General features: G+C 44.9%; 1 protein-coding gene across 2 annotated transcripts in view; it reads left to right on the top strand.

The window, feature by feature from the left end:
• The window catches only part of LOC102565712 (sushi, von Willebrand factor type A, EGF and pentraxin domain-containing protein 1), a 30,507-nt gene extending 8,666 nt beyond the window's left edge, over positions 1 to 21,841 (top strand). Inside the window, exons 4-9 of one of the 2 annotated variants that reach the window (XM_006278787.4) lie at positions 551 to 639; positions 7,001 to 7,064; positions 9,910 to 9,998; positions 11,774 to 11,886; positions 12,951 to 13,107; positions 21,427 to 21,841. In XM_006278787.4, coding sequence (XP_006278849.1) covers positions 551 to 639; positions 7,001 to 7,064; positions 9,910 to 9,998; positions 11,774 to 11,886; positions 12,951 to 13,107; positions 21,427 to 21,578 — 664 coding nt within the window. In that variant the 3' untranslated portion in view covers positions 21,579 to 21,841. Of the gene's footprint in view, positions 1 to 550; positions 640 to 7,000; positions 7,065 to 9,909; positions 9,999 to 11,773; positions 11,887 to 12,950; positions 13,108 to 21,426 lie in introns of those variants that run through there. The other variant, XM_019478783.2, reaches the window with a different exon arrangement.
• Positions 21,842 to 25,194: the final 3,353 nt, after the last annotated feature.

The raw sequence follows: 25,194 nt of genomic DNA, 5'->3' as shown, positions 1-25,194 counted from the left end.
ATGTGTACCACTGACAGGTTGTCCGTGTACCACTAGTGGTAACTGTACCACAGATTGGGCACCACTGATCTAACCCATTAGTAACACTTCTTAGTCAACCCTGACACAATCCCAAGACATAGTATCCTAACCTGCCACAGGTAAAACAGGGGGACAAAGACAACACCCAGCAGCTCCCACTGGGATCGAATTTAGATATCAAATGCTTGAAGCCCAACTTAGTGGCGTGGTTTGAAACTCTTGGCTTACACTTTTTGAAGATGGGACTTTATCATTTGGTCTCCTCTGCCTTTCTATTAAGCTTGTAGTGAACTGTGGGAAACATGTATCATTAGTATAGAGAACTCCATTTCTTAGCAGAGCAATTCAAGCTCCAGGTAGTTCTGGTTGTTTTTGCTGAACTGATTTCTGGATTTCATAGGGATAAAGCAGGTACAAGCAAACAATGTCTTTGAGCTCCAAAGCCTTCTCTCAAGCAACTCACATCAGGTCTTTCTCCTCATGACAAACATATAAAGCTGAGCTAAACCCTATTCTTCTCTCTTTATAGTTTTACACAAAGTACTGCGTGTCTCCCCTGTCAGCCTGGCTTTTATTCCAATGAGTCGGGGGCATCAGCTTGCCGCATGTGTGGAAAAGGTATGCTTGGACTTTCTGACCTCAACACAAACATGTGGTATGATATCGCAGAACATACAGGGATGGATTACTTAAGAGAAAAGTAACTGTCAATGATCATTTATTTTTCTGTTTTGAAAAAAGTAATCCAATCCCTTTCCATTCCTTTTTTTCTGGCTGTTTATTTTTTATATAGAAACTACAACCGAACCACATAATAAATTACTCTTTTTACATATAACAAAGTAATAATGTGTACAGTGTCACCTTGGGAACGTGTTCCACAAGAGTTGGGAAAAAAGCTTCCCTATAATTCAGAGAGCACTTTAAAAAAAAATGTTTTTTTTTGGTTTTTGGGGGTTTTTTTTTAAACAATGGAAAGACTTTTTAAACAGCGAGGAGAATATCATGCCAAATCATTTTCTTATCCCCATTCACTGGTCATTATCGGCTGGATTTTCAGAACGCGTGAGTCTGCACGTTTGCACGGTATGCAACAAATGTAGGCATGGTAACAGCAACAGTAACAACAATGATGATGATATAAAGAAGATATTATATAAATAAAATATAAAGATATATTTCCAATTTGAAGATAATGGTGATGGTGACCATAGTGCCCTGGAATCCTAACCGGTGTGAAACACCTACTGGGCATTTGTTCCTACAATTACTCAATGAATACATGCAATGTGTTGTTTATTTATGCAAAAAGAGCATTCCTTCTGCAGACACTGCTGTGCAGGTTTAGATTTCAAGTGTCAAACATGGAAACCAAGGCAGGATCCATAGTTTGCTAAGTTTGGGAGAAAAGCCTGTCTGCAAAGTCCACAGTCAAACTGGGACTACATGGGGTGTTACACTTCCCTAACTGCAGTTTTACTAACCCAAAGTTCAACATCAGAAATTAAGCCACAAAAAGAAAAAAAACCCTCATCTCTAAGCCAGGAGATTATTCTATTATTTGGTTGGGGGCTTTTTGTTTTCTTTGATGTTTGAGCACCCCCTGCGGAGCTGCATATCTGCCAGTAACTCCAAATCTGGGATTCTGGTCCATGTGGCAGGAGCTCTTTCTGGGCATGTCTACATGTTCATTAATTTGCAGTGGTTACTGCACATTTATTTAGTAATTAGTACTTGTATAATCAAGTACTAAAAAAAATGCACAGTAACCAGTTACTGCACAGTAGCACTGGCAAACACCTTTTTAATGATGTTACCGGACAGTAGCCTAAGAATACTGTGCAGTACCGTATCAGCACTGTTTTTGCTATGACACGCTACTGCACAGTACTACTAAGCTACTGCAGTTAGTATCTCGTGTAGACATGCCCTTTGTCTGCCTGATGGCGTGGATCCTGTTCACCAACCCCATCCTAATTCTGTGCCCCTGCCCACCGCACAGTCCCACATCCACCCATCCAGAATGAATGACGGACAACCCAGGGCACACATGGTTCTGCCCCAGGTGCATCGTGGCTGCTTTTCCAGCCTCAGGGCTTTCTCATCCGTCTCTCCTCCCAGGCCACCAGAGGAACTGCAGCAAAGTGCTTTTCTACCTGGTGCAGTGCCAGGACTTTGTCAACACCTTCATCTCCTTGCCAGGCCTTGGTGGAAGACATGATGCAAATTCAGGGGCTATTCAATATTCACTCCTTTACCCCCTTCCCAGGCCTGATGTCATAGGGAGGGGGAAGGTATAGAGAACAAACTGATCCATCTTATACAGGAGGGAAGGAAGAAGCAAAGCAGCTTTGAACTGCTGGGCTTCTCGTGCTCCCTCCTCTTCCCCTTTGGGAAAGTAGCATCAACTTCTCAGTCACCCTCCTCAAAAGCTTCTCAGAAAGGAGGAAGGAGAGTGCTATCTGTTTCCTGAAGCAGCCCTGATTCACTGCCTTACCAACTTGCCGAAGAGCAACTGATCAGAGATATTCCCCCTGCCCCACTGGCAAGGTAAAAATGCATGTCACAACCAGTTTTCGATTCATTCCTAGAGGACAGAAGGAACTGTTGTGATCATTGGGACTGTTCTGTATAAATGCAGGCATTAAGACTTCTCTGAATTAATTTTAGTTTAAACTAAACCAAGAATTACAGATATTTTAATTTTTCAGTGGTGATGAATTCACCAGAAGCCTTTGTAAATTGTTCTAGGATTAATATACTCCCTTAGCCTTATGCCTCATGTCAAGGCTGAATTTGCCAAGTGTCAGCTTTCTAGCTATTGGGTCTTGTTATATAGCCTTTGTCTGCAAGATTGGAGAGCTCTCTTATCAGATTTCTTTAGCCCCTTAGCATGCTCTCGAAAAGTTAAGTCTTTTATGATAAGCTCAACTATTTCACTGTAAGGCATGTTTTTTTAAACCTTTATTCAGTCTCAGTCTTCTCCGAAACCTCTGCAAACACCAGGACTGGATGCAGTATTCTAGCAGTGCCAAATGCAAAAGAAAATATAAGCCTCCCTCCTCCTACTTGATATATGGCCGTTGACACGTTCAAGTACCACATTAACATTTATGACCACTGCTATGCAGTGGAAGCTCAAAGTTATCCAATTATCCACCATTATTCTTAAGTAATTTTTTGGAGTCACTATTTCCCAAGAGAGTCTCACAATCTATAAGCATGGCCTACATTGTTGTTTCTAGATAGATGACATACCAAGAGATCTAGATTAGGTGTACTAGTGACCCATATTTCACTACTTCGTTATTTTCTCTAATCCTTGCATGATCAAAGCGATTTTACTATTTTCATAGATTTCATAGACATTAGGGCTGGAAGGGACCTTGGAAGATCATCGAGTCCAGCCCCCTGCCCAAAGGGCAGGAAGTCAGCTAGGGTCATAGGATCCCAGCAAGATAAGCATCCAGTTTGCACTTGAAGGTGTTCAATGAAGGCGCTTGAACCACCTCCGGTGGCAGGCTGTTCCAGACCTTGGGGGCTCAGACAGTAAAGAAATTCTTCCTTATGTCCAGCCTGAAACGGTCTTGTCGTAGTTTATGACTGTTCGACCTAGTCGTCATCCCTTGGGGCGCTCTGGTGAACAAACGTTCCCCCAGATACTGGTGGTCACCCCTGATAAACTTGTAGGTGGCCATCAGATCACCCCTGAGCCTGCGCTTTTCCAGGCTAAAGAGCCCCAGGGCTCTCAGCCTGTCATCGTAGGGTCTGCTTCCCTGACCTCTGATCATCCGCGTGGCTCTTCTCTGGACTCTCTCAAGCTTCTCCACATCCTTTTTGTATTCTGGAGCCCAAAACTGGACACAGTACTCCAGCTGCAGCCTCACTAAGGCTGAGTACAAGGGGAGAATGACGTCCCGGGATTTGCTTGAGAAGCATCTATGGATGCAAGCCAGCCTTTTGGTTGCTTTACTAGCCGCAGCATCGCACTGCAGGCTCATGTTCATCTTGTGGTCAATGATGACCCCCAAGTCTCTTTCTTCCATAGTGCTAGCCAACATAGCACTGCCGAGCCTATAAGGATGCTGCGGGTTTTTTTTCCCCCAAGGTGGAGAACCTTGCATTTATCGGCGTTGAACAACATCAGATTCTTGTCCGCCCACTTGCTGAGCCTGTCCAGGTCAGCCTGGATCACCCGCCTGTCTTCTGGTGTGAATGCTTTGCCCCAAAGTTTGGTGTCATCTGCGAACTTGGCCAGTCCACTTCTGACTCCAGTGTCCACATCATTAATGAAGATGTTGAACAGTATGGGTCCAAGGACAGAGCCCTGGGGGACCCCACTGGTCACAGGACACCACGATGAGTAACTTCCATCAATTACTACCCTCTGGGTCCGACCCCGGAGCCAATTTTCCAGCCAGTGGATCGTGGAGGACCCAAGGCAACAATTGGCCAGTTTCTCCAAGAGGTGATCATGGGACACCAGATCGAAGGCTTTTTTGAAGTCAAGATATATGACATCAATCTCTTCTCCCTTGTCCAGGTGATAGGTCACCTGGTCATAGAAGGAAATGAGATTGGTCAAGCAAGACCTACCCGCAACAAACCCGTGCTGGCTATCCCTTAAGATGTTGGCGTCGGCCAGTCCATTAAGGATGGCCTCCTTAATAAACTTTTCTAAGATCTTCCCCGGGATAGAAGTCAGGCTGATGGGCCTATAGTTAGCCGGATCCACTTTCCTCCCTTTCTTGAAGATAGGCACCACATTGGCCTTCTTCCAGTCTTCGGGCACTACACCAGAGCACCAAGAGTTTTCAAAGATCCGCGCTAGAGGCTGGGCTATGATGCTCGCCAGCTCCTTGAGTACCCTGGGGTGAAGATTGTCAGGGCCAGCTGACTTGAAGGTATCCAGCTTCTCAAGATGTTCCTTCACGAAGTCAGCATCAATGGAGGGCAGGGAATCACCCTCACCCGGACTTCCCTGTCCCATAGCGGGCATAGGCGTCCCATGGGACTGATGAAAGACCCAGGTCTTTCATCATTTTCTTCCAGGTCAGACAAAAATGTTAGATAGCATGGGGCCAACATCTGATTCCTGCTTTCCCAGTAGAAGAACCACATCTACCTGACAGATCTTAGTGTACACTTAGATTTTGAGATCTATTAGCTGCCCAGTTTTTAATCCACTTAGATAGTGCCATGGTGACTTTTTTTTTCTTATCCTTCTAGAGTTTTAAATCAGAATGCAGGATCAAGTCAAATGTTACTCAAGCTCCTTATTGTCCTTACCTCTGCTGGCCACAGATTTCTCCTTATATTCTTCTAGCTTCCCTCATTTTCCTTCATGTATTGCAGGACTCTAGATTTTCCAGTGCAGATCCTCAAGCTACACTTCCATGTCTATACTGAAAGGTCTTAGCTGGTTTTGTGGCTTTTCTGCTGTGTCTTTGACTTCATGTCCATACTTGCAAGTTATAGTCTTGCAAACTCACACACAAAGCACTAGAGACACTCACCTTTTCTATCCTTCCGCCTCCCTTTATGTAACAAGGAAGTCCTGACATTCAAAGTCAGGGTTTCTGTAGCACCATAAACATATGTGATGCAGTATTTAATTATTCTAAAATGGGGGTGTTCTCTATTTGAAGAATAATAAATAATATTGTACAAATATAGAGGACATGTGGACAGCACAAGGTCAGGCAGTGAATTACTTGGTATTTATTTGGGGGGAGGGCAGGGGGTTGAGAGTCACTGAACTAGATGCCTTTCCTGTGGCAGAAGGCAGGGAGGGATGGCACTTTAGGGTGCAAACAGACATTGACTTGTGCCACTAAGTGACCAGAAATGCTGCTATAACTAAAGGCAGGTACTATTTGTGACATCTTGTAAGGGAAAACATCTGTTTGCTTACTGCGAGCCCCAGAAATTCCTTTCCAGCAGATTCCTGGCAAGTGCATCAGGGTGCTGCTTCCCAACTTGGGGAGTGCTTCTGCAAGCAAGGAAAACCCCACGTGGGGTGCAGCACCCAGAGTCACTGTCCCATAGATTTGGGCTCCTGAAGCCCTAGACAACACCGTGGCAGCGTCTGAAAATGCCAGTGAAGCAAGACACATCCTGACATGGCTGATCCCGCTGCAAAGATAACATCTCGTTCAGAGGGGCATAAAGCTTTTGTCAATGAAGTAGGTTAAGGTGCCACCCTGTCCTGCTTGTTGCACGACTTCAGATCAAAACAACTAACTCTCTTTCTCTTTCCTGGGTAGCCATCCCCCAAAAGCATCTACTTGCCCAAGCTGACTTGTCTTTTCTGGAGCCTCCCTCTTCAGGTCTTCTTTTGCTGAGGGGAGACCACGTGTCCAGGCCTTCAGGAGTCCTCAGAAAGACCCTGATCAGAACTAGTCTAGCAGATTGGGTCAGAAGCACAAGTGCTTTCCCTCACTCCAGACAAAATGCTCACCCCCACAGCTCTTATACGGGAGGGAAGAACAGTAACTTGTTTGATACCAGTTAGTTGACTATACCCATTATTTTAGTTGATTATACCCATTATTTTCTTTTCCAAACAGCCCTTTCACTTAACACCAAGTCCTCAAACCCTGCCACCATGAACTTTGATGAGTCTGATCCCCCAACACAGAGGCCATGTCACATTTAGCAAAGAACTCTTACATTTCCTGACAGAGCTTGAAATCAGAGCAGTAGCACTGCAGGTGACGTTAAGGCGACATGTCTGATCTTTCCAGGCATCACATGAATCAAGTAAATGTCTTCATGAGCTTTCCATTGTTTCTATAGGTTTGCTACCAAAGGAAAGAAATCCCAAATCCGTAAAATCACCTACAGAAGAGCACACGCTTTTTACACATTAATGATTGGATATTAATTTAACGCTTACAAAACAGACGCATCTGAGTAACTAGCAATGTTGCCAAAGCTAAGGGCAGATGCCAGGGACTCACTCTCTTCTCTTTCTCAGGGCATTTTAGCTCCCAGCAAAACTCAGCATTTTGTTTTCCCTGTCCTCGTGGATCATTCTGCAAGTAAGAAATACATTCGCGACTGTTTGGGGGTCTGGGAATGGTAGCAAGTTTCTCTTGGTGTCAGTAGCTGACTCAGGAAATTAATTCACCTGACCAAAAAAAAAAAAAAAGAAGTCAACCCTATTTTTTCATCCTTGAATAGCATTATGTGAAGGGTCTGATTATGTATGGGAGGAGTGGGGGCAAGGTGCTCCTGAAGGGTTTCATACTCCAATCTTCCCTTTACTAAACTGTAGCAAAGACCCATTTCAGACAAGGCACCCAAAGAAGTCAGTGGCTTGGTGATACTGAGCAGGGGTTAAGGTGCTGTGGGCACCGAGATGTACAGTTGACAGCCCAGAGGTTGCAAGTTCAAGGCCACTGCAGAAGCACTTATGGTATGGCCCTGTCAGACTCCAACATATCTGCAAATTCTGCTAAATACCTTGTCACAAGGACCTGAAAAGGAAGGAAGTGATAATGAGCAAATGTTTATAGTTTGTGTGCGTTTTGGAGATGCTTGCCCAATCCCAGAATCCACACCTACCTTCAAACTGCGCCATAAGGCTGGCCCAATGTCAGTACACCTAGGCTAAGGCATGGAGGAGGCTTAGCCTGGGGATGCACCCAGGGATCCCCTTCTATCTAGAGCAGGGGCAAACTCGTCGCCCGTGCAAGTAGAACTTCCAACACACCTGACAGCCGTGCTGGGATGAATCGGTCATTTTATAATTAGGACTGTGGTCACTTAATAAACAAATTACAGTGGATGGGGAGTCCACTGTTGTTCAGTGGTAGAATCCTTGTCTGCCACGCTGGACACCTAGGTTCAATTCCCACATGCTTGTACAAATACAGCTATGGAGGCACCACACACAGTCTGGCCTTTGGATTCTGTCTTAGTCGCCTAAAGGCGGGGTGGAAGTCTGGGCAGCCTCTACGCCTTCCGGCAAAAAAAACAAAAACCAAAAAAACAAAACACTGTGCCGAGGCATATGCATCCAAGGTCTGGGTGACCTCTCATACATATGCCATGATCTGGAAGGATCAATGATTGCCAAACAGTGGACGGGGATTTGTAGAGAGCAGCGGCTTAACTCCTCTGCACAAACTCCTGTTATTAATTTGAAGGGAGTGGGGCTTCTGAGAATGCATTAGAGCAATTCCTCTGTGGGAAGGAACAGAGAGAAGGCAAATAAGTAATTATCTGGAAAATGTGTGCCTTTTTCTTTAACAATATTGGGCAGTTTGGTGATAATAAACTAGGATGCTAGCAATTCTCAGAAATTATTAGTTTTTGGATTACATTTCTGCCTCCCCTTCCCAGTCTTTTGCATGACTCACCTCTAGGTTTAAGTTCTGCTTACCTTTGGTGTGCAAAGCCCAACTGGAGACATGCTGCACCAGTGTAACAACATCTGACAGGCACTGGCAGCATAGCTTGTCTCAAGTGCAAGGGTCTATACTGGCAGTTTGAATCAGTACAGCTCAGATGGCAGCTAAGCCTCTAATGAGGAAGGAGACTTAAACTTTCATATCCAAGGCCACAAGAGGAAATAAAGCCAACGTTAACATAGAATAATAGGAAGTTAGGGTAGGAAGGGACCTCAGGAGGTCATGTAGTCCAACCCCCTACTCAAAGCAGGACCATCCCCAACTAGATCATCCCAGCCAAGGCTTTGTCTAGCTGGGTTTTGAAAACCTCCAAGGATGGAGCTTCCACCACTTCTCTGGGTAACCTGTGCCAGTGTTTTACTGCCCTCCTAGTGAGAAAATTACGCCTAATATCGAACCTAAACTTCCCTCACTGCAACTTGAGACCATTGCTCCTTGTTGTGTCATCTGCCACCACTGGGAACAGTCCATCTCCATCCTTTTTAAAACCCTCTTCAGGTAGTTAAAGGCTGCTATTAAGTCTCCTCTTCTCTAGACTTAATAAGCCCAGTTCCCTCAGTTTTCCTCAGAAGCCCCCCAGCACCAGCACCATATCTGTTGCCCTCTGTTGGACTCTCTCCAATTTGTCCACATCCTTTTATAGTGGGGGGCCCCAAAACTGAACACAGTACTCCAGATGTGGCCTCACCAGTGCTGAATAGAGGGGAAGAATCACTTCCCTTGACCTGCTGGCAACACACCTACCAATGCAGCTCAGTATGCCATTAGCCTTCTTGGCAACAAGGGCACACTGCTGGCTCATATTCAGCTTATTATCCACTGTAACCTGCAGGTCCTTTTCTGCAGGGGTGCTGCCCAGCCAGTCAGCCCCCAGCCTGTACCGAAGCATGGGATTGTCTCATCCTAAGTGCAGGACTTTGAACTTGTCCTTGTTGAACCTCACGAGATTCCTTTTGGCCCAATCCTCCAATTTGTCCAGGTCACTCTGAATCCTAGTCCTGCCCTCCAGCATATCTACTACTCCCCCCCCGCTTGGTGTCATCTGCAGACTTGCTGAGGGTGCACTCTATGCCATCTTCCAGATCACTGATGAAGACATTGAACAAAACCTGCCCCAGGACTGACCGCTGGGGCCCTCTACTTGATACCAGCTGTCCACTAGATACCAAGCCATTGATTACTACTCTCTGAGCCTGATGATCCAGCCAGTTTTCTATTCACCTTACAGTACATTCATCCAGCCCATCCTTCCTTAGCTTGCCTGGGAGAATGTAGTGGGAGACTATATCAAAACCCTTGCTAAAATCAAGGTACACCACATCCGCCGGTCTCCCTGTATCCAACATCACATCCCCTGCAAGTTGCCTGGGTTTTGTCCCACTTCCTACCCGACCTCCATGCTCCACCGGGTTATTGTTATATCCTATGCCATTTTTATACTGCTTTTTCTTTGTCTTCTATCCCTCCAAAGCACAACCAACTGCAGCACGTGCACAATTTGCCCTGGTGGAGAAGAGGCAATCAGTGAAGCTTCTGAAGAATGTTCACCTTGCCTGCCAGGTAATTATGCAATTAAAGGTGGGAAGAGCACTAGTAGTCTAGCCAGGGACAAGAAAGAGTTAGACAGAAAGAGTTGCAGGAGACACACACTGTGGGTGCACCTACACATGCAATTAATGCATAATGTTAATGAATAAACTCCAGCAGAGTTTGCATTGGAGTTTATTGCTCCTGGGCCGTGTTTGCACACGTGCCTGGGACTGTAGCACATTGAGTCGAGTTGGAGCAGCCCTGACTGGTAGGGGGCTCAATGTGCTGCAGCCAGCCCCATCTACATGTGCATTGTGGCACGCTAAATAACTCTGCCGCAGGATAGTATGTGTGTTTATGGCAGTTTATTAGTTTACTAGTTTGTTTACTGAAGCCTAATAGGGCTACATGTGTAGCCGCTGAGACTACTGCGGAGCTAATTAGTCAGCTCTGCAGAAAACATCTCATGTAGCGCCAGTTAAGACCCCTCTTCACTGATCAACAAGCTGGCAGCTGACAATTATTGTCAATGAACCATGTAGCTGATAAATCTATTCAGGCGTCGCTTACGGAGGAAATCGTACCCATCTTAGCGGTACAGAAAATTCTTGCGACTTGATTCTACCAAGCTAATGACTGAGCAAACTCTTTTCAGTGCCCATTTATCATGATCCACTGCTGATAACGACAAGATTCATTACAGCAATCAAAGCACTTCCAAGGCTAAATCCACACTACAAGCTTTTGCTGGCATAGCTGAGTTGGAAAAAGAGGTGAAGAAGCATAAACCCTGACACAGCTGTGCTGACAAAAGCCCCTTGCTTTGTAGCAGTACCGGGCAAGCAGGGGTTTTTTGTTTTGTTTTGGTTGGGTTTTTTTTTGTCAATAACTTACTTTGCTCAGGAATAAACTAAGTAGTGGCTAAAGCTCAGTTCTGTGGGTACAAGGTACGTTCACACTAGGTGGTTCAGTACAAAGTATAGTACACACCAATGTAACTAAGTATACCCATATAGTAGTACTGGCTTGAGAATATAAAGCAGAAGCAACAGGGAGCTTGTGAAGGCAAATGAGAACATGCATTTTCTATAGACTGCAGTCAGTGCTGCCTGATGTAACACTGAATCACATAGCATAACACAGCAAGCCCCTGACACAGCAACAGTCTTGAGCCACTCCTCAAATCGCTAGTTGAAGGACTGCATGACAATGTTTCACAGGGCCATAATGTTTTTAAAACATCCAAAAAGCATTAACACTTTCAAATTCAGCAAAGGTACCATTTGGTAGTTCTAGAGACCCATTGTTCTCATCCTATGAAGTAAAGAAACCCTTTTTTAAACTTTTCAAACACTATTCAATATCTTTAAAAAGCTAAAACATTTCAGTCCGAGAGAGGTGGACTGAAACCAGAGTTACAGATGTAAACACCTCGGACCTTTGAGCCCAGCTCAGAACTGGACAGCTTGCACTCACCGCTGCTTGCAGAGCATGTGAAAACTCAGCGTGGTTATTTCCCTTACACTGAACTCATGCCTCAGACTTAACTCTGGCTATTTGCTAATCTAAAACTGCGTATTTCTTCTTCCCTTTTCTCCAAACTCACACGCTCTCTTTTATGGTCTCCTTTCTCCCTCAGCACAGACTGACTTAGCACTCTGATTTTACTTATGTGCACAAAATATTTTTAGCAGCTTTCCTTTTCCATTACCAGTATTGTGTGAAGCACTGATCATACAAGGATTGTCAGTAAAAGCCCCAGTGGCCTAATCCTACCCTCATGTTGTGCTTCTTTTAATATGCAGGTATGTTTAAAGCTTCTGGTGACAACCAATGCAAAGTCTGCAAGACGGGAGAATACCAATTACAAGTGGGCCAGGAGAGCTGTGACATATGCCCAGAAAATCACTACTGCCCTGTAAGTCTCTATAAGCTACAGCAAACGCCTGGCTTAAGAAATGTAGTTGATCCATGAAAAGCTAAAGGCATTTTAATTAATGGCATCTTTATTTTAACTCCCAATATAGGTAGTACCATGTTAGAGGGAAATAGTTACAAATGTTAACTACTCCTAGAGCCATTACCTGTCCTCACACTCCTCATAAATCTTCCACTGGTTTTGGGGGTATTTAGAAGAAAGCTAGAGAAAGCTTCATGGGCTGAGTTATTTGAAATAGGGACAAGTCTATAATAGATAGGATTTGCTGTTCTCCAGTCTATGGTAACTAAAGCATGTAATTAAAGTGTGGAACTCATTGCCATCAGGTGCTGTGGATGCTGACAGTTTAGCTAGATTCAAAAAAAGGAACTGGACAAATCCTTGGAGGAAAGATGCATCAGTAGCTATTAAGCATGGGAATTGGGGATACAGCCTTTGAATTAGAATTTTCTAAACCTTAAATGGTGGAGGCTGCAAAGAGTGGGGAACAGTGGAAATAAATAAATAACCCTGGTCATACCCAGTTCTCTCTTTTTCAGTATCCACTCTGCCACTGTGTGACACAGGGTGCTGGGCAAGATGGACCTACGGCCTGACTCAGTAAATGGCAGTTTTTATGTTCTTATGCTGTCTAGTGCCGTCCTGGGTAAACCCAGGAAAGATTTCAGCCTACATAACCAAAGCTAGTTTGCCACTTTTGCTTTTTCTAAGTTGAGACATGGGATGTCAGTTCCTAACCTCCAGCCTGGCTTACCAAAAATGCCATCCTCAAAACTCATGTTAGTCAGTCTCTTGTTTCTACCCTCCACATTCAAGTGACATCTAAAAACCCAGATCTTTCTTGCTTAAAGCACAGAGTTTAGTAGCTACTCTAAAAAGTTATACCTTCCTCCAGATTGTCTCTGATGTTTCTCTTAGTTTGAAAGACATTCAGTGCAGGGACAGTCTTACCTAGTGCCTTGTCTCATGCAACACAATCAGTGATGGTGCTTAAGCAACAAGTCTTACCTGTCGCTGAACATGATACATTTTCATTTGAACAGAGCCCAGATGTGAACCCCATTATGTGTCCTCCTGATGCCTTCTGTCCAGCTGGTAGCACTCAACCACAGTACTGCATGGAAACATTTCTTCAAAAGGCTGGAGATTCTTGTGAACTGGCTCCTTTAACTATTGTACTACTAGCCATTTTATCAGCAGGCAAGTAATGAACATTTAATGTTGCACTGAAGCCTTCCACCTGCAACTGGTACCCTTTTGTTTAAACAGCAGCAAAATACTTCCTTGATGGTTTATTCTGGATTGATCTCCAGATAGCTTAATACCTAGTGAAGCTTATTTTCTGACTTTGGGCCACATTTTTGCAGTCCTCTTTTCAGAGGAATCAATCTGCTGTACATTAATTATGGCGTCTTCGTGTTCTCCAACCTACTTGAATACAATTTAATGCCCTGTTCATCAGGATTCCCATGATCTCCGAAATGCTGCACCAAAGCACAGTATGATAGACGTATAGAATAGTAACCTTAAAGACAAAAGCTGGATAATGACATCCTACTTTTAGTAATGTGATAGGAATTTAAATCACATTTAAGAACATCAGCCATGCTTTTACAGTGAAGAATTCTTGGTTCTCATTATCAAGTGCTATTTTAAGTAGCACATACAAAGGAAAATGTAAAAGGAGCACTCCTATAATTCAGTTTTCCTTCACAAGCAAGTAAGTCCATGCTCTGCTTACTAATGAGCAGAGACAGTAGCATAAAATTAATTTCTTCATGGTGCATGCAATATACCATGACTCAAAAATCATGAGTCATGACCTCAAAACAAGGTTTTTATGGTTGATTTTTACTGTATCCTCTGATCACTGAACTTCCCGAAAAAATCCCCAGGGTGTAGGACTGTTACTTCTGGTTCTTTGAGATGTTACATAATTAGTAATTGCATAATTGCACTGAAAAATGCAAGGTTTTCCACCTTGGGAAGAAAAACCTGCAGCATCCTTATAGGCTCGGCAATGCTACACTGGCTAGTACTACAGAAGAAAGACTTGGGGGTCATCATTGACCACAAGATGAACATGAGCCTGCAATGGGATGCTGCGGCTAGTAAAGCGACCAAAATGCTGGCTTGCATTCATAGATACTTCTCAAGCAAATCCCAGGACGTCATTCTCCCCTTGTGCTTGGCCTCGGTGAGGCTGCAGCTGGAGTACAAAGTCCAGCCCCACAATTCAAAAAGGATGTGGAGAAGCTTGAGAGTCCAGAGAAGAGCCACACGCATAATCAGAGGTCAGGAAAATAGACCTTATGACGACAGGCTGAGATCTATTAGGCTTTTTAGCCTGGAAAAGTATAGGCACTCAGGGGTGATCTGATGGCCACCTATACGTTTATCAGGGGTGACCATCAGTATCTGGGGGAACTTTTGTTCACCAGAGCGCCCCAAGGGATGACGAGGTCGAACAGTTATAAACTACTGCAAGACCATTTCAGGCTGGACATAAGGAAGAATTTCTTTACTGTCTGAGCCCCCAAGGTCTGGGACAGCCTGCCATCGGAGGTGGTTCAAGCACCTACATTGAACACCTTCAAGAGTAAATTGGATGCTTATCTTGCTGGGATCCTATGACCCCAGCTGACTTCCTGCCCTTTGGGTGGGAGGCTGGACTCGATGATCTTCCGAGGTCCCTTCCAGCCCTAATGTCTATGAAATATATCAAATCTAGTGTGAACCCCTTCGTATATACATATACACCTCATGCACATGAGGTCAGTCTTTTGAATAGCAAGGGTTATTAGGGTTGCATGCATGTTTTTTCTCTCCTTACTCTCTCATATGAGTATAAAAGACAGGGTGACTGACAGGAAAACCAAACCCTGTTGCCTGCATGCAACAGAGGAAGAGGAGAAGGCGGAAGACCCCTGCCAGGAGCCAAACTTTTGGGACTTCCAGGGAACAGCAGATGCAGTAGGCGACTCAAAACAGACTCAGGCTTGGAGACCAGGAACATCTAAGGAGCTGCAAAAGGTTGAAAATCAGGGGAAGCCAGGAAGCCTATTAAGCTAAATAGGGACACCTGGATGGCTCTCTCTCCCCCTGGGGCAGCGGCCAGGTGACGAAGGAAGGCAGAGCTTAGGGATAATAAACCTGGCTGGAGCTGGGATGGGGAGGGAAGTTCTAGGTTGCAGGTATGCGAGTGAGGGGAACTCCTGGGAACTTCTGCAACCCTGGAGCATTGGGAGTGGCTTGTAACAAGGTGATTAACCTCCTTTGTTTGGAATTAAGTTAAAGAATTGGAGGACTGGGAGTGTCTGTAAGGGCACAGGAGGCCACAAGCAGGGTACCTGGCACGCACCCTCTGCTGCGGGGCTGAGCCCGAGACCCTGAGAAGCAGGGCCTGAAACAGTGGACCTGAACTGAGGGGGTCTCAGCTAGAGGAAAAAAAGCTGAACAGGCTGAAGTCTGAATAAAGGCTGGGGCTGGAGAGACCCCATGAAGACTTTCACATAGAGAGACTGTGAGATGGGAAGTCCTGACAAAAGGGCATAGAGAGTCATTGGTGAGGTGCGGGCATGGTTACAGAGGCAGCAAGGAGGCCATGATAATAGCCCTAGGGCACCAACAAAAGGACTGCTATCCTTGTCTCAAAGGATGTATTCCTTTTGAATACATACTGGTTACCATCAAATCATGGTAGGTGAGAAGCAGGAGGTGGAATAGGCTTGAGGGAATACTGTCAGGAAGAGGTAGCGCCCATGCCCCAGACCTGTCACAGTGACCTGCCTAAGTTACCTTGCAATTCAAAGTCCACATTGCTGAGAACCCAAAAAAACATGGAAGAAAGGCTGATAATGTATAAGACACCAAATATCATCAGCTCAGTCACTAAGATAGCGGCCATCCTTTTTCTTCAAGGATACATCAGTGAAGATCATGCAGTAGGTGACTGACAAGCAGCCACCCCTCCAGGCATTGAGGATGAGGGCCAGCCATGTCCAGTCATGATTGGAATATTGTTCGTCCAAGCTTGGCATTGGACCATACACCTTAGTGGAAAGCATAGTGCTTGATAAAAGTCAGCTGGCTGTTCCATAGTGTTGCTTTACAGATCTCAGATAATGGTATGTTGCTGAAGCAGGCCAAGACACTCCATGTGCCTTAAGAAAATGCTCCCCAAAGTCTGGAGGAAGGGAACCACCACTTAACTGAGAGATGGAGACACATGTAGAAATTCTTCGTAATAAGATGGTTTTGGTCTTTTGATGAGCAGGAAACCTAGCCACAAAGAAATGGCGAGATAGCGATAGGGGGTCTTTCTGTACAGGTAAAAAGAACAAGGTTCTGAAAACATATTGGGGGCAAAAGATAGCTTCTCTCCCATCATGGATTCTGGTTTCATAAAGAAGACAACTAAGTTAATTGATCAAGTGAAACTGAGGCCTACTTTAAGGGTGAACTAAGGATATGGATATGGATAAGTAATCAAATGCAAGCGAGTCAACAAGGGTTGGTTACTTGCCACAGAACACCACAGCAACTGTTTGTGTGCCCACAAAGGCTCTGCAGTAGAAAACTAAACCAGGACAACTTAATCCTGCTTCATTTAGTTGCCTCAGTTTAACTTTCCAGTTACTGTGGGGTCACTACAGACACGTGAAAAGTTACCGTTATAAAGTTACTGCGATATTTCTGCAGGCAATCCCCACCCCTGTTAATTTGTTTTAATTTGTGGTTTGTCCATAACGTTAGGAAGAGGTCTCAGGTATATCTTATGCCTAGAAAAGGGTGTTTAAGGATATTTGGTCACAAGGGCTTGGAGCTGGTTGAGCCAGCATGCCAGTAGAAAGATCATCCTGAGGGTAAGATCTAAAAGCACAAATAAAGGCTCCAGGAGCTTCAGAAGGACAATATGAGTTCCCACGTAAGAGCTGAGTCTCTAACTAGCAGAAGACCCTTCAGATGCCTCAAAACCATTGGATGTGAAGATACGCACAATACGACTTTGACTTCCTGTTACTTCTACTAAATGAACTTAAAGAACTAACAGACCAGTCCAGCTTGTTTTAGGACCATCTGTGTTAGCAGAGGTCCATCTGGGTCCACCATATTATGAATAACTATTTCCATTTGGAGAAGTAGATCTTCCTAGCAAAGAGCTTTTCCTCCATTGCACTGTAATTTCTTAAACCTACTGAAAACAATCTCTTTCAGAGATGCTCAAGCAGGCAGTATCTCAGCCACCAGCTGCGGCCTCTCAACGTGATTCTGTGATACTAGGTCCTGGCAGCTTAGTAAATGAATGGGGTCTGAACAGACATGTGCTTTCAGAATCAGCATGACTTTGTCCTGTCTGACTTTGGCTCTAATCATAGCATAATATCCAAGGTACACAGGAAGCTCAGAGACAACAGTAACAGGAAGGTGTCTGGACAGAGCTTGGCCTCATGCAACCTCTTGAGAAGAAGTTGTGCACTTGGCGCTGTTCTCTATAGCGAACACTTACTAAGGGAATTCTCTATTGCTGAAATATTGAAATGATGGATTTTAAGTCACAATTTAGTTGGTTATTTGGCTATACAAAGTACTCATAGCCCTCATTACTGTAGTATTTGAACACCTCAGTTTCTCCTTACAACAGCCTTCTGTGGAAGAAAGGCTATGATACCCATTTTACATGGACAAGCAAGATACAGGAAGGCTAAGTGGTTTCTCCCAGTTACACAAGAAGTCTGGGGAAGAAAGAGTTGCACCTAGTTCCTCCAAGCCATAAGTAATTCTCTTTGCATCTATTTAAGAAGTCTAGTCCAATGGTTAGAGCAAGGATGGCTGGTACCTGCAATTGTTAGGATCAGTGGGGTTCCTTGTAGTGATGATACCATATCTACAATCTGATGGCTTCTTGATGGGGAAGGCTGAAAGCCTTGCTGGTTCATACAGTGCACTGCACTGTGGACAATATCCATCAAAAGCTACATCATGGAGCCCCACAAGGCAGGCAGGAACAGCATGGCCAGTTGCTTGGCTTTAACTCCAGAGCATGGGAAGGTTGAAGACTAGAAAGAACACCCCTGGTCAGCAAATCCAGTTCCTGGCTCTTCAAAACAGTCACAGACATCTTCAAGGTGTCCTGGAACCTGATGTCCTGTACATGCAGTTCATCTCAGTGGGCACTTCAACTTGTTTTGGGGTATCGGTGAAGAGTATCATAGTTGGGGATAGGATCAAAAAGAGAATCCTTTCTTGCATGCTCCAGGGCCACCCATTCTTGTAAGATCTTAAATGGGACCCCATCATGGGATATACCTGATCAGAAGAATGATCTCATAGTTGCAAGGTCTGCAGTTGAGGTCTGGCAAGTAACATCAGGTATGTGAGTGCCTGCATGCTTATAGCAGGCTGAAATCAGCTGAAAAGGGAGAGGCAAGGGAGCTGTAGAGGAAGAAGTGTGGAACTGGATGGGATAGTCAGGACTTCTAAACATCTGTCTCATGTCATAGCAGACTGTGCCCAGTGGAGTGGTGCCAAGCAGCTTCTGAAGTAGGCGTATTCTGGTCTGCATCCTGACTGTCCCTTCAGATTTGGTAATTGTACCTAAGAGCAGGATGTGCCGTGGTGGAGGAAAAAAACTAGTGATTCTAGTTGTGTCTGAGCTATATTTTGGTGTTGGGGGGCATCAGTTGTCACAATTGGGAATGAGGACAGTACTACTTCCAGCATGGGGCTGCAGAGCAGTCAGTTTGTTCACTGAATCCTATCTACACTGTGATCATTAATCATTGCCTGGACCTTCTCAGGGATACCTGATGTGGCGAGCCACAATGCTTTGCTACACATCACCATCATGCATACAGAACTGGTTATAATCTCAAAGGAATTATAGCAGCCTTGGCCACCAACTGGCCTGCTTTAATCACTTCCCTGAGTTTCACCCTGCTTTCACAGGCAAATTTTTATAAAAAGGGCATCACTCTGTCCCAAGTCAAAGAGCTGTGGCTGCACAGAACAGGAACAGAGTCTAATCTTCAGCTCATTCACTCTTCCCTTCCTGTGCTACACTTTAGCCCTTTCATAGCTGAACTGTCAAGCTCTTGCCTGCTCAGGCAAAAGCTGAAACTGTAGCTGCTGCTGAAGACTGGACTCGATGAAAAGAAAAAGTGCTAAAAAGTCTGCAGGGCTGTGAAATAGATGAGACCAGGAGTAGCTAATAGACAGCAAAAGAGCTAGAGAAAAGATAGCTTGATTAATGGAACAACAGGATTATTTTAAAAAGGAGAGACGGTTGTTAATACCCGTGGGCTAAAGAGAGAGTAGCAGGAATCAGGTAGATGATGAGCCATGAAGTCAATTGACTCCCTCAGCACTGCCGTAATAGAAACGTCACAGCTGGTACCAGGCATTTGGTTTTAGACTTTGGCTGGAGGAGGAATCAAAGGATGAGAGTACACCATAGCACCTCCTTTGAACGTGCCCCTGCTGGACTCTACTTCTCCCTCCATGCAGCTGCTGGAGGGAAGAGAAGGAAAAACAGCACACATCTTACAATGTCTCCACTGCGTCTATTCTGGGTAGAAAACCAGCTTCCCTGCTTAAAACATGGATCCCAATATTGGAAGGCTCGTTTTGGGGGAAAAAGAGGAATACGGTATATGAATAGATATGGCATGCTGTTTTTCCTTTGTGCCATCTCTTCTGGGCTGATATTCAGGGTTGCTTGTCTGCTAGATGTTGCCTTTGCATGAAGCAGGATTAACTAACTCAACCTGGGATACGAAGAGTCTTTCGTAGGGGAAGTCTTTACATGAATACGAACAAACTTATACAGGGGAGTCTGACCACAAATATCAAGCCCAGATTGATCAGTAACATTCACAGCAGTTTCATGTCAGAGAATCGGAATACTACATTTTTTTTAAATGAAATTTTAGAAGAAACTTGACCAAATCCAGAAGTGCTGGACACTCACCAGGTTCCATATTGCTGTCATGGGGTGAGGGATGGGAGCACAAGGCCTATGTGCAATGCAGGTGGATTCTATGCATTTAAAATGCTGTTTTACTCATGACCATGTACAGGGGATCCCCACTAGAAGTGTTGCCAGTTTTCCCAAGTTTACAGAACAATTTTGGCCTCTGCTGACTCTTCACTGATGTGAGACTTCCTGCTTCTCTAAAAGCTAAAGCACTGGTACCCACAGACCTATCCTGTGCCCCTCAAACCTTACATCTGCACAATCCAAAGCTCAACTATAAGTTCTGTTGCCAGTCCTGTCCCTTGTGGATATTGTTCCTCAGTACTTCTCTGTTTTTTCAGAGCTTTTCCCTGCTCCCCTTTCCTAAGGACTGGCGGCTTCTCCTGACCCTGGGTGACCTCCAGACCTGGCCACCCAGAGCCTGGCATGACATACTGGTTCCAGCAGAGGTCAAAATTGCACTGCAAAAACTGGCAACAGTATGTTCAAAAACTTTTGTGCAGGTTCTAGTTACTTGATATTGGGCAGGAAAAACATACGAGAAAAAGCCTGTCAGAAAAGTGTGTCCAGTTTGGAATGACCCCTACACCCCTACCACCATCCTTGGGCTTTTTCCATCAGAAATGTTTGTTAGGAAAACTGTCCATCATGATGTAGTTACCTTGTGTGTTTCAAAGAATGTGGCCAGCAGGAGGAAGGATAAATGTAAAAAGCAATACGAGTCACCAGAAATAAAAACAAAAAACCCAATGAATTTTTCCTAAGAGTTAAAAAATGAAATACATAGTTCATTTAATAAATCCAGCATTTTACCACGAGCTTACACACCTTCTAAATTGGACATATGTGGCTGCTCTTAGAAGGGCATGTTGTTGGACTGCAACAGAGGAGCACAAGTCAGTTATTCAGATCAATTTTCCCTGCTGTGACTATGGTAGGAAGCTCAAACTTGCATTAAATGCCTTGATATTTATCCAGTGTTTCCTTATTGATTGTGCCCCATTTAGGATTTTTGATTGTTTGGTTGGTTTTTTGAAGGGTTTTTTTTGTTTTGTTTTGTGGGTTTCTTTTGGGGAGGGTGGTGGGATGCTGCAGTATCAAACCAGGATCTAAGAGTCAGTCTAGGTTCTTCTCTTCCTGTGAACCACAAAGTCACAAGGACTCTGGAAAGGGAACTATGTTTCTCCACCAAGTCTTGCAAAAGATTTGCATGCAACTGGTTTGAACTTGGTAAAGATTTGGGGGGATATATGGTAATACTCTTTCCTCTACTACTACAGCACAACACACACAGTTAGCAGAAAACGCATAGCTGCAGTCTGACAATTTTCTTTACAATCACTTTTTAGAATCAAGTTGCACTTTCAGAGTTGTTCTGATAGTTGATGTTGTACCTACCCAGAACCGATTTTACACAAATCTAAATGAATGCAAAACCTCAGGTTACCAAAAAAAGTACTGCATTACCCAAAAGTCAAAGGACAACCACTGCCTGACAGTTTACCTTCACTTCTGAAAATACTTTTCATTCCTCCATTTTTCAGGTGGAGTCCTTGCTGCTGCTTTAATAATTCTGAAACGAAAGCAAGAATATGGCTGGAAAACCTCGAAGTCTCCATTACTGTCAAAAGAATCAGTACCACATACAACTTATGGTGTAACTGGGCACACAGAACCAGTATATGCTGGCTGGTAGGATTTTCTGGTGTTGGAAAAAAACTCAAACAATCACAAGCACGTTCTCAGTTTTTTTTTCATGTCTGATGAAATGATAAAAATGTGCTCAGGACAGTATGGGCAGAGTGTAATATATGAGTAAATCCATGGGATTTTGTTTGCAAAGCTAAAGTGTTAAGTGTACTCCTGACAAATACATTAAAAAAAACAAACCTTTGACTTTTGCAGGTCTGTGAGAACTTGTACTAACTCACTACTCTCAAATAAACTGGATTAATAAGACTGCTCTTTTTCCCCTTGCCCTGCTCCATAACAGTTATTTGTTTTAATTCAGGAAAAAGAATAATTGCATCCTTACATTCTTGATCCCCTGGCCAAGGGGCAAAAGTCATATGTCTTAGCAATCATTTCCACTTGCTTACTGTGAGAGCATGTGGTTGGTTGCATTATGCATCATAGTCATTTTACAACATGCTAATTATTTCTATCAGGGTAGAAGCAAACATGAGCATAATTCTTCTAAGAATGTACTTTTGACTGTTTCCGTAAATTAAAGCAAGGGTAGTTCTGCTTTCTCCCGACAACTGTTGGAGGATATCTGCAGGTAAAGCGGTGCTCAACCTCCCTCATGTTACCTTCACAGTCCCTAACGCAGCTGGCTGCAAGAGCAACAGGGCTGGAACTTGCTGAGGCAAAAAAAAAGTAATTTCTTTCTAAGTCCTCAATAAAAAGCAGCTCTGCTGTATTACAGGAGGCAACTTGAGCTGCCTGTAGCTTTAGCAAGGAGCCACAAAAGTCAACTGCAAGGCAAAGAAAAGATAGGGGACAGGAGCAAGAGGAAGACAAAAAGAACAGTAACGGTAAACTGTGAAGAGGTTATGGTCCTTCCTCCACTGTCTAAATGAGACTGGCTGCATCTACATGAGATGCTGACTGCACGGTCATTTAGTACCTGTATAAACAGTAATGCACAGTAGCATCACATCACACTTCCTGCCATGAAATGCTACTGTGTAGCAGTATCAAGCTACTGTGCAGTCAGCATCTCATGTAGCCACTCCCCAGCCACTATCACTTAATTCATAGATGCTAGGGTCGGAAGGGACCTCAATAGATCATCGAGTCCGACCCCCTGCATAGGCAGGAAAGAGTGCTGGGTTCAGATGACCCCAGCTAGATGCTTATCTAGCCTCCTCTTGAAGACCCCCAGGGTAGGGGAGAGCACCACCTCCCTTGGGAGCCCTTCACAGAGCGGCCAAGGTCTGGAACGAAGTTCTTCCTAATGTCCAATCTAAATCTGCTCTCTGCTAGCTTGTGGCCATTATTTCTTGTAACCCCCGGGGGCGCCTTGGTGAATAAAACCTCACTAATTCCCTTCTGTGCCCCCGTGATGAACTTATAGGCAGCCACAAGGTCGCCTCTCAGCCTTCTCTTGCGGAGGCTGAAGAGGTCCAGGTGCCCCAGTGTCTCCGCATAGGGCTTGGCCTGCAAGCCCTTAACCATACGAGTGGCCCTTCTCTGGACCCTCTCCAGGTTATCCGCATCCCTCTTGAAGTGTGGCACCCAAAACTGCACACAATATTCCAACTGCGGTCTGACCAGCGCCCGATAGAGGGGAAGTATCACCTTGGATCTGTTCGTCATGCATCTGCTGATGCACGATAAAGTGCCATTGGCTTTTCTGATGGCTTTGTCACACTGCCGACTCATGTTCATCTTGGAGTCCACTAGGACTCCAAGATCCCTTTCCACCTCTGTGCCACCCAGCAGGTCATTCCCTAGGCTGTAGGTGTGCTAGACATTTTTCCTCCCTAGGTGCAGCACTTTGCGTTTCTCCTTGTTGAATTGCATTCTGTTGTTTTCCGCCCATATGTCCAACCTGTCCAGGTCTGCTTGTAGTTGTTCCCTGCCCTCCGGCGTGTCCACTTCTCCCCATAGCTTTGTGTCATCCGCAAACTTGGACAGAGTACGCTCCACTCCCTTGTCCAAGTTGCTGATGAAGATATTGAAGAGTATCGGTCCAAGGACCGAGCCCTGCGGGACCCCACTGCCCACACCCTTCCAGGTCGAGACCGACCCATCCACCACGACTCTTTGGGTGCGACCCTCCAGCCAATTCGCCACCCACCGGACTGTGCAGTCATCCAAGTCACAGCCTCTTAACTTGTTCACCAGTATGGGGTGGGATACCGTATCGAAGGCCTTCCTGAAGTCTAAGTATACGACATCCACCCCTCCTCCTGTGTCCAAGTGTTTTGTAACCTGGTCATAAAAAGAGACTAGTCAGGCACGATCTGCCTGCTACGAACCCGTGCTGGTTTCCCCTCAGCGTAATTTGTCCTGCCAGGCTCTCGCAAATGTGAGCCTTGATAATTTTTTCAAAGACTTTGCCTAGGATGGAGGTGAGACTAACTGGCTTATAGTTGCCTGGGTCCTCCTTCCTCCCCTTCTTGAAAATGGGGACCACATTGGCCCTTTTCCAGTCCTCCAGGACCTGGCCCATGCGCCACAAATGTTCAAATATTCCAGCCAGTGGCTGTGCAATGACGTCAGCCAGTGCCTTCAATACCTTTGGATGGAGCTCATCCGGGCCTGCCGACTTAAAGGCATCCAGTTCCTCCAAGTGACTCTGCACCATCTCAGGGTCTATGCATGGCAGTCTGGTGCCTTGCTGCTGTCTCTCTACAACCCCAGTGAGAGACTTGTCCTGCCCCTCGCTTAGGAACACTGAGGCAAAGAACTCGTTGAGGAGTTCAGCCTTGTCCCCTCTGTCCGTCACCAATTGCTTCTGCCCATTTAGCAGGGGTCCTATTCCTCCCTGGGCCTTCCTTTTACTCCCTATATATCTAAAAAACAATTTCTTGTTGTCCTTTACTTGGGATGCCATCCTCAGCTCCATGGTAGTTTTGGCCCATCTAACTGCCTCCCTACAAGCGCGAGCAGAGGAGGTATACTCCTCTTTGGTAATCTCTCCCCGTTTCCACTTTTTATATGCTCCCCTTTTAGTCCGCAGGCTGCCCTGGATTTCTCTGGTCAGTCAAGGAAGCCTCCTGGCCCCTTTCCCTCTTTTTGCTCGCATCAGGATCGTCTCCCTCTGTGCCCGAAGGATCATTTCCTTAAGGTACAGCCTCCCTCCCTGGGCTCCCATCTCTTCAAAACTCCTACTCTGCAGTGCGTCCTTGACTAATCGCCTGAGTTCATTGAAATCAGCTTTCCTAAAGTCTAGTGCTTAAATAAGGTCATGGAGCACTAATATGACTGAAATCAGTTTTCTATATATTTATAAGGGAGGACCGGTCAGAAGGGTACTAGATACTTTGGTTGGAATACCTCTGACAGTTCTAGCCCTACCCATGACAACTGATTAATCATATAATACATTTTGATTTGTCCAAAGGGGAACAAAGGAAGCTTTAGGCACTGCTTACACTAAACCAGACAGCCCTGGTGATATTCACTGATGCATCTTTTTTTAAAGTGATACCTCCCACCATCCTTGCCTCCCAGCTAAGCCTTTTGTAGCACATCTAAGAATGGGTAGATCCACTCTGTTGCGAGGGGCCTGCTCTCCTTGTACCACACAGGGAAACTTCCCAAGCTTCTAAAGCTTGAGCAAACAATGTCAGTGGAAAGAG

The sequence above is a fragment of the Alligator mississippiensis genome, chromosome 2, assembly GCF_030867095.1.
Source record: "Alligator mississippiensis isolate rAllMis1 chromosome 2, rAllMis1, whole genome shotgun sequence".
NCBI classification, from domain to species: Eukaryota; Metazoa; Chordata; order Crocodylia; family Alligatoridae; genus Alligator; species Alligator mississippiensis.
The sequence above is the reverse complement of the archived record's forward strand: the minus strand, read 5'-3'. Positions and strand labels throughout refer to the sequence as shown.